General features: G+C 65.3%; 2 protein-coding genes across 2 annotated transcripts in view; one reads left to right on the forward strand and one right to left on the reverse strand.

Moving 5' to 3' along the window:
* LOC102768048 (coiled-coil domain-containing protein 157) overlaps nucleotides 1-4,897 on the forward strand; it is a 6,742-nt gene extending 1,845 nt beyond the window's left edge. Inside the window, exons 4-11 of the mRNA XM_015562833.1 lie at nucleotides 6-102; nucleotides 835-912; nucleotides 1,252-1,442; nucleotides 2,510-2,686; nucleotides 2,826-2,994; nucleotides 3,879-4,018; nucleotides 4,388-4,476; nucleotides 4,569-4,897. Of these exons, the coding sequence (XP_015418319.1) occupies nucleotides 6-102; nucleotides 835-912; nucleotides 1,252-1,442; nucleotides 2,510-2,686; nucleotides 2,826-2,994; nucleotides 3,879-4,018; nucleotides 4,388-4,476; nucleotides 4,569-4,818 (1,191 nt within the window). The 3' untranslated portion in view covers nucleotides 4,819-4,897. The remainder of the gene's footprint in view (nucleotides 1-5; nucleotides 103-834; nucleotides 913-1,251; nucleotides 1,443-2,509; nucleotides 2,687-2,825; nucleotides 2,995-3,878; nucleotides 4,019-4,387; nucleotides 4,477-4,568) is intronic.
* Nucleotides 4,898-6,274: 1,377 nt separating this feature from the next.
* Nucleotides 6,275-8,475, reverse strand: part of RNF215 (ring finger protein 215) — a 25,921-nt gene continuing 23,720 nt past the window's right edge. The window contains 4 exon segments of the mRNA XM_006779375.2: nucleotides 6,275-7,034; nucleotides 7,121-7,223; nucleotides 7,433-7,459; nucleotides 7,462-7,614. Coding sequence (XP_006779438.2) covers nucleotides 7,012-7,034; nucleotides 7,121-7,223; nucleotides 7,433-7,459; nucleotides 7,462-7,614 — 306 coding nt within the window. The 3' untranslated portion in view covers nucleotides 6,275-7,011.

Genomic DNA, 8,475 nt, shown 5'->3' on the forward strand with positions numbered 1-8,475 from the left:
AGCAGGCGCTGCAGCAGGAGCAGAGGCAGCGGCGGTGGCAGGCGAGCGAGGCCCAGCAGCAGCTGGCCCAGTGGGAGCAGGACAAGCAGCAGCTGCTCGCAGGTCTGTGCCCCAGAGGCTGGGCCCTCGTGCCACTTCCTCCGGGGAGCCCTCCAGGCGGGCTCTGCTGCGGCCTGAGCGTGGGCTCTTCTCGTAGCAGACCCTGCAACGGGGCTGCTGGACAAGTAGTTGGGGTGGAAGGAACCCTGGCTGGGGAGTGAGCCCTAGAGCAGGGCAGGGAGGCAGCCAGAAAAGTACAGTCGTCAGGCCAGTTCCACCCAGGCAACTGGGCTTCAGCCCCCTGGGAACACTGGAGCCAGGGCAGAGCACGTATCCCACAGCTGCCCCCTCCGAGGGCGAGGGAACGGGCATTCACCTGCCTGCTCCTGCTGGTCACCAAAGGTGACTCCTGGGGAGTTTGCCCCCTTGGCACCTCTAGCCAGCAGGGTGGCCTCTGGCTTTGGCAAAAGTCATTAGGCAAAGAGACGCAGCCACTGGGAGTCGGCCAGTGCCCGCTAACGGGAGGCCGGAGGGAGGTGGGCAAGTCCTGGTCTCTCTCAGCCTCGCGCTGCCTCCGTGGAGGACACAGGCCCAGGGAGGTAGAGACGTGGCAGCCAGCCAGCAGGAAGCAGGGCGGACGGGGACCGGGCTTCCTGACCTCCTGGAGCTCACCCTCCAGCCCAGGAGGCGCCTCCACGGGGCGATGGCTGCCACGACTCTCTAGGGGGCACTGGGCATGCCGGCCACCAGCCAGCATCTGAAGGGAACTCAGGGGACTCTCTCTTGGCTGCACAGAAACAAGTGAGCTCAAGAGTAAGGTGGCCGCCCTGGAGAGGGAGCTGGAGCAGCAGCAGGAGTCCACACAGGCCGTGGGTGAGGAGCCCTGACCCGTGCCCCGTGCCCCGTGCTCGGTGGTACAGCACGAGCGCCCTCCGTCTCTGTCCCCTGGGCTCCCGGGGCAAAGGTGAAGGGAACAGCAGAGGCAGGCGGGCCTGAGCAACCACACTGCTGGGTACTGCCGGACTGGGGTGCCACTTCTGTTTTCAGAACCCATCTCGGGGGGTTCAAGCACCATGTTGTGGCCAATGACACAGACCCAGGGACGTGCTGTGACACATTCACCCCGGTCCTATCCTGGGTCCGAGGCAGGGCCGGGACTCGCACCCAGGACTCGCCTGCCCTGTCCTTTCCTGCACCCGCTCCATCCTGCAGAGGCAAAGGCCCAGCAGCTGCAGGAGGAGGCCGAACGCAGGCTGGAGGCCGAGAGGCAGGTGCAGCAGCTGGAGGAGCAGGTGCAGCTGCTGGCCGGGAGGCTGGACGGGGCCAGCCAGCAGATTCGCTGGGCCAGCACAGAGCTGGACAAGGAGAAGGCCCGCGTCGACAGCATGGTCCGCCACCAGGAGGTGAGGCCGGGGCATCGCCAGCGCCCTGGGTGCCCGCGCTGTAGGCTTCAGGGAGAGGGCTCCACTGGTGGAGGTGGGGGTGTAGCTGTGTAAGGTACCTCCTCCCCGACACATACCCAGGTTTTGGATGGACTCACCTCCATGGAGGGTCTGAGCCGAGAACTGAGGGAAAGGTGACCCAGGGCAGACACGGCCAAATGGGCCAAGCAGTTGTGCCACCACAGCTCTCCTGCCAGTTGGCTAAGAGGGGCAGGAAACGTGCTGCAGGGATCCAGGGATGGATAGTCACATCTGTGGTAACCCAGGATGGCTTCTGGGAGGAGGTGGCCTTTGCACTGTACTCCAATTGCTGGTGGTTGGTTCATCCGCAACAGGAAGGATAGGGAAGACAGAGGATGAACCGGAGCACAGGATACATCTATGCCCTGAGCAATGGGGTCTTGCAGGAGTCCCCACTGGGGTGCTTTTCTCAGTGCCCTGCAAGAACAGTCACGGTCGCCCACGCATCAGGTGGCTTCTGTGAGCCAGGCGCTGGGCCCAGCCTCTGCAGCCCCCTCGTCCTTCCTCCTCCCCACGACAGTGGGTGGCAGGTGCTCATCACCCCCATTTTATGGGTGAAAAAACTGAGACTCGGTGAGATGAAGTCCAACAGTTAGCCAGAGCTCGACCCAGGACTCAGAAATGACGGGCTGGTTCTTTTTGCTTTGCACTCAGCGGTGTCAGGAACTGTGGCTTCCAAGTGGCATGGGCTGAAGCTCTAAGGAAAAGAAGAAAACATTTCCTAAAATTCCTGGGGGGAGGCCGATAGTCAGCCAACTGCTTTCCAGGGGGGCAGGGTCTGCAAACCAGGGGTCTGGGCTGGGGGGTGTGTCACCCCTACCCTCTTCCCTCTGTCCCTTGCCTTTCACACGTGTGCACGGGCGCCCCCCCCTCCCCCCCCCCACACACACACAGACTGACTCCGTTCAGAAGGGAGGGCCGGGGGCAGAGGTCAGACACTGTAGCCTCCTTAGTCCCACGTGGCTCAGCTGAGCCCCACGGGCCTCACGGCCTCCCTGCTCACTCAGTCCCTACAGGCCAAGCAGCGAGCCCTGCTGCAGCAGCTGGACAGCCTGGACCAGGAGCGTGAGGAGCTGCGGGGCAGCCTGGACGAGGCCGAGACCCAGCGGGCCCACATGGAGGAGCAGCTGCAGAGCGTGCAGAGCGAGAGGGAGCAGGGCCAGTGCCAGCTCCAGGCCCAGCAGGTGGGGGTGGGCAGCGGGAGGGGGACGAGCCCCCAGGTAGCTGGGCGCCTACAGGCCTGTCCCGGGTCCAGGGAGTAGAAGGGGTGGGTGTTCCCAGGAAGTGTTCCTCGGGCCAGGCCTGAGCCTCCCTCTGTCCCAGGAGCTGCTGCAGAGCCTGAACGGGGAGAAGCAAGGCCTGGAGCAGGTGGCGACAGATCTGCAGCTGACCATCTCGGGGCTGGAACGGGAGCTCGAGGCGCTGCGGGAGCGGGAGCGGCTGCTGGTGGCCTTCCCGGACCTGCACAAGCCTGTCGAGACCCAGATCCAAAGTAAGGGCCCAGGGATGGTGCCCAGGGCACGCTGGGACCCAGGGCAGCGGGACACGGGGGTCTGCAACTCCCCAGCTTGTGTAGTCAGGGACACGGACGCCCAGAGGTGAGGTAACTGCCCAGGGTCACACAGCCGCATCCAAACACTGCTCATCCCCACATGTCAAATGCCAGTCCTTGCTCAACTTCCCTGGGCCCCTGTCCGAGCATCTCCCAAACCACACCATGCGGCCTGCGCCAGGGGCACAGCCCCAACTGTCCCAGGTCCCGGACCCCATCATCGCCCAGGGGTGCTAGGGACCCATTTCAGCAGAGGACCTGGGTCCTGGTCCGGCCCCTCCAGCCCTCCCTCTAAGCTCCAGGGGTGAATCCATTCAGAGCCGCCAGGAAGATCCGTGCAGTTTAACTGGCCACGATAAGTCATCATCCTGAGCGCTGACCTATCGCTGCACCCTCTGTTGCCCTCTCCACTGCCCTGGCAGGCAGGGAGCAGCCGCTTTACAAATCCAGGACCAAAGAGGGCAGGCGCTTGACCCGGAAACTTCAGCCCCAAGCATGACTCCCCGAGTGCTGGGAAGCGCATCCTTGCGAATCCCTGGCTCATGCCCAAGAGCAGCCGCGAGGCCTTGGGCAATTCGTTGTCTCTCTGGCCTTCCAGAAACGGGCTTGTCTATTTGCTAGGTCTGCACCCAGCTCTCAGCTTCTATACTGTAGCCTCCTAGCAGGTGCGGGTGGGGAGGGAGGCCGGACCTCGGGAGAGGGAGGATGAGGGGAGGCCCGTGCACGACCCTGCCCGGCTCCCCTGTGCCTGCTGGGCCACCAACCACGCCTGCCCTCTGAGGCCCTGTCCTAGCGGGGGAGGTCCTAGGTAACCTGTCCCACAGGCTCCGGCAACGTCATGGACGACATGGAGAGGCAGGTGCAGGCCAACGACATCCGCATCCGGGTCCTGCAGGAGGAGAACGGGCGGCTCCAGGCCATGCTGTCCAAGATTCAGGAGGTGGCCCAGCAGGGGGGCCTCAAGGTGGGCAGCCTGGACCCTCACCCAAGAGCCCACCCTGGGAACCTGTTGAGAGCCCCTGACCACAGGCGGCTTTAGGCTCCTGCTGGGAGCATCCGTGTGTAAAGATGGGGGGCTGTCACAGGTCCTCCAGCTCCAAGTCCTCCCCGCCAGCCCTTCATACTCTTATTCCAAGTGCAGCCAGGAGCCTAATCAGAAAGCAAACCTTCCCACCCTTCCTGCTGCCGAGCCGGCCCTGGGGGCTTCCCAAGCCCGGCCGTCAGAGGAACGGCCGTGGGCACAGGCCCGGGCCCTCCCTCGCCCTCTCAGGCTGTGCCACCCTCTGAGCAGGGGAGGGGGCCTGGGTCTTTCCGAGCTTGGCTCTCTTTGCAGCTGATCCCGCAGGACCAGCTCTGGGCCCGTTCCAGCCAGGGAATCCAGGGAGCAGCACCCCCCGTCCAGGCCCAGAAAGTGTCCTCAGGGTGAGTGAGGTTTTGCCAGAGGGGGGGCTGATGGGCGGGGCTGGGCCGGGCCCCCTTGCTCACAGGGGCTCGTGCCATCCGGTCCTCCTCAGGCTGCTGGGCAGGTGGCACTCACCTGGCAGCAGGGCAGCCAGTGCGGGCAGGATCCTGCCGGGCCCGCGCCGGGCGTCGCCATCTCCGCAGTCCTGCGGCAGATCCAGCAAGTCCCCACTGGAGGATGTGACCTACTCGACCACCTGTGCCCAGAACCCCATCCAGGTCTTGGCCAGGCTGAGGAGGAGAATGTCACCAAGCCGGGGCCCGGCCAGCCCGGCACACCAGCTCCAGGAGCCGCCCATGTAGCCTGCAGTGGGTGGGACTAAAGGACGGGTAGCTGGCAGCCCACCCAACGTAATAAAGCCACACCATCTACCCACAGCGACCTGGGGCTCACAGCACCGTCTGAGCCAGGGCAGGGCCTTCCTTCCCCGTCCTGGGCAGGGACCACCACGGCCCCCGCCATGGAGATCAGCGTCAGCAGAGGCCGGCGCACCGTGGGACCTCAGTGACTGAGCTCCCGACAGGCAGTGGGAGAAGGGGGCTCACCGAGGGCAAAGAAGCTCCTGGCACCCGGGCCAGGTGACAGGCAGTCGTTTGACCCCCATACCAAGGGCCAAAGGGGGCGCAGTGACACCCCAGAAAAGGGCAGGGTCAGTGGAGGGGGTGTGCAGGACGGAGAGCAGCTGGAGGTGGGTCCACTGGGGGTACGTGAGCTAAGAAAGGAGACTGAGGCTGGGGTCCCTGCTCTGGACTCGGCAGGGGGCAGTGACGCCTTCCCTAGCCCCAGGTCTGAACTTGGGGCCTCCCAGCCTGGCTCTGAGGACAATAGGGACCCCTTTCTTTGAGAAATCCCTTCAGGAAATGTAAGTCACAAAGGGTTTCTCTAAAGCCAGGAGACTGGATCCCCAGGAGGCCACTGAAAGCTGGGCAGGGCCCCACCCAGCCAGAGATCGGGGCACCCAGCCAGCCCTGGCTCTCCCAGGCCTAACCCTCACGGCCCGGCATTGGTGCCAGCAGCCAGGCCAGGCCCATTGCAGTCCAGTTTCCTCAGGGCCTCCAGCCTGCCCTGAGCCACAACGGACCTAAGCCCTGAGACCTGAGGGCTTAGGGTGGGCACCCCCAGCTCCCTGACATTTTCCCCAGTGAGGAGGCCCACGGGTGGAGCACCCCATTTACAGAAAAGCGTCCAGAGGAGCCACGTGTGTAGCTGAGCTGGCATGACCAGGGTCTGTCCAGCTGCTGCTGTGGAGCCCGGGGTCCCTGAGGCTGGGGGCTCCCTGAGGCCAGAGGCCCAGGTGCAGGGGAAGGACATCGCGGCTCAGCCCCTCTGCATCCTCAGCTCCCAGCTCCGTGGTTCACAGGCCCGGCCGGGGCGGCGGGGTTCTCTGCTCAGGGGCTTCGAAGCCGAGATCCAAGTGTCTGCCAGGCTGCGTTCCGTCCGCCGGCTCCGGGGAAGCATGCAGCTCCTCCGGTCCTGGCAGAATGCTGCCCCTGCAGCTGTGCGGCCGCCGGCTGTCCGAGGGGCTGCACAGCTCAGAGGCGGCGGCCCTCCTTGCCGCGTGGCCTCTCCACCTCCCAGTCAGCAGCAGAGAATTCCTCCCGTGGTTGGGGGAAGCCCACCTGGGTGTGTCCCTCTCGGGGACACTTCATCACAGAGTCAAAGCCATGCGAGCCCCAGTGCCCGGGTGGTGCAGGTGGTTCGTGGGGCCGTCTTACAGCCCACCTCCCTTAGGCAGCGGAGCCCGAGGTTTGCTTGTTCAATCTTAAAACATCCACGCACATGTTATTTCTTACGTTAAAATATATCCTTGTTTATTTTAATAGTAAACCACCTCCCCTCCCCCAAGTCTTGTAAAAAAACGGACGCCCTGGAAGATGCACCACATTTATCCGGGGCTTCAAGTGTCCTGGGCAGTGACCGTCGCCCCACCGAGCAACACGGAACTGGACGGTTTCTGCGGTCTCTGGTCTCCCCAGGCAGGAGGGCCCCCCCCTGGATGGCCGGGAGCCCTTGGCTCCCAGTGCCCAAAGCCCGCGGGCAGGAGGCCCCTGGGTTTCACATCCAGCCTTGACCAAGATGTGCCCTGAAAGATGGTCTGGCCAGGGTGCCCCCGAGGCTAGACAGCTGCTCCCCGACCCACCCCCCAATAAATAAGCACAAAAGTGGCCACTGCAGCCTTGGCCCTGGGGTGTCCTGACGGGCAGGCAGAGCTCCCGCCGCCCTCACCTCTCCCCAGGCCCGGGGGCTGCCTGCAAGAAGGCAGACACCCCAGGACTGTACACAAAGACCCCAAAGGGGCCTCTCTCCCTCACTTCCCAGCAGGTCTGGGCCCGGCACCCTCAGCCTGGGGGCGGTGGATGTGGGGGGGTGCCTTGCTCAGCAGGGAAGGCCCCATCTTCCCTCCCACCCTCAGGGTTTCCTGTCCTGCCCAGGCGAGGGCCAGAGTGCAGGTTGGGGGGGGGGCATCTCCCCGTGCAGAGCGCCAGCTGGGGCAGCTAATCCTCCGAGTAGCGGTTCCCTGCAGGGAGGAAGGGAGAAAACAGGGAGGGCAGCGTCAGGTGGGGACCAGTGGAGCCAGCCAAGGGCCCCATCCGTGATGCTCACCCAGGACGTTGAACTTGCACAGTGGGCAGGTCTGCTGGAGCATCAGCCAGGGGTCCACGCAGTCCCGGTGAAACTCATGCTTACAGGGCAGCACCCGGAGCCACTGAGGGGAGAGGAGGAAGGGCTCAGGCCACAGCTGCAGGCCTCCAGGGGGTGCCGGCCCCTGTCCTCACCCCGGCTGGGGAACTGAAACCCCAGAGCCCTGCCACCCCCATCCTGCTTTCCGCGGTGCTGGTGGGGGTGGTCCCCAGGTCTCGGGGGGAGTGGGGGAGTCACAGGTCAGCGGATGGCGGGCCTCTGCCGGGGCCTCACCTGCTTGTTGCAGAAATAGTCCAAGCACCGGGGGGCCCCGGACTCCCCGCGCTGGCTCCCACCTGGCCTCCGGGCTCCTGCTGGCTGTGCCGGGACGCCTGCCGCTGGGCCTGCAGCACGAGGCCTGTGCACAGGAGCATGGCCACCAGCAGGATGGCGTTCCACAGCTGCTGCAGCGGCTTCTGGGGAGAGAGCAGGGTGTCAGGGACACGGGGAGGGTGCCCGGGGCCGCCCTCTTCCCCCAGTAAATCCACCCCAGGGACCAGGCAGGTGCGGTCCCTCAGCTCGGCTCCTGGCTCCCTCTCCTGAGGCCTCCGTCCCAGGGTCTGCCCGGCTGTCTGCTCCGTCCCACACATGAGGGACCCTCACTGTCCCCAGCCCAGGCCCCTCCTGAGCAGCTAACCCATGCAAGTGTCTGCCTGGCCAGGACTCCCCACCCCACCCCCAACCTGCACTGCTGCTCTGCTTTCTGGCGCCATCACCACCCACCTCTGTCCGGGCTGAGCGTTCACACCCCGACAGGGCGCCAGTCCCCGGGGCTGTGGCCTCCCTCTCCTTGGGGTCCATGTCCCCCCTCTCCAGCCCACCCCTCTACTGCTCCAGCCTCCCCCACCGTTTCCCGCCACAACCACAGCCGCAGACCCGGTCACCCCACTCCCCTCCTGGACACCCTCCCCAGGCCCGTCCCTGCGTCAGGAGAAACCCAAACCCCTTGCTCGCTCTGGCTCTGCCTGCCTCCTCCGGGGCCTCAACTCCGCAGCCCCTCCCTCTGCTGTGTCCCTCGCTCCCTCCTCCTCTTGTGCCTTCCACACACTGCTCCCTCTGGGGAGCCCCATCCTCCTTGCCCCGTCCCTGGGCTACTGTCTCTGGAAGCTCTGCCTGACCAGGGCTGGGCCGGTGCTCCCCCCGCCTCGCCTGCCCAACTCCCCACACACCTACTCTGCACGTGTGCTTCCTGGCTGCTGCGGACGGAGGGAGGGAACCCTGTGTGACCCGCCTCACTGAGTCTCTGAGCGGCTCCTGGGGGGCGGGGGGAGCTCAGA

Source organism: Myotis davidii, unplaced genomic scaffold (assembly GCF_000327345.1).
Source record: "Myotis davidii unplaced genomic scaffold, ASM32734v1 scaffold478, whole genome shotgun sequence".
Taxonomy (NCBI): Eukaryota; Metazoa; Chordata; class Mammalia; order Chiroptera; family Vespertilionidae; genus Myotis; species Myotis davidii.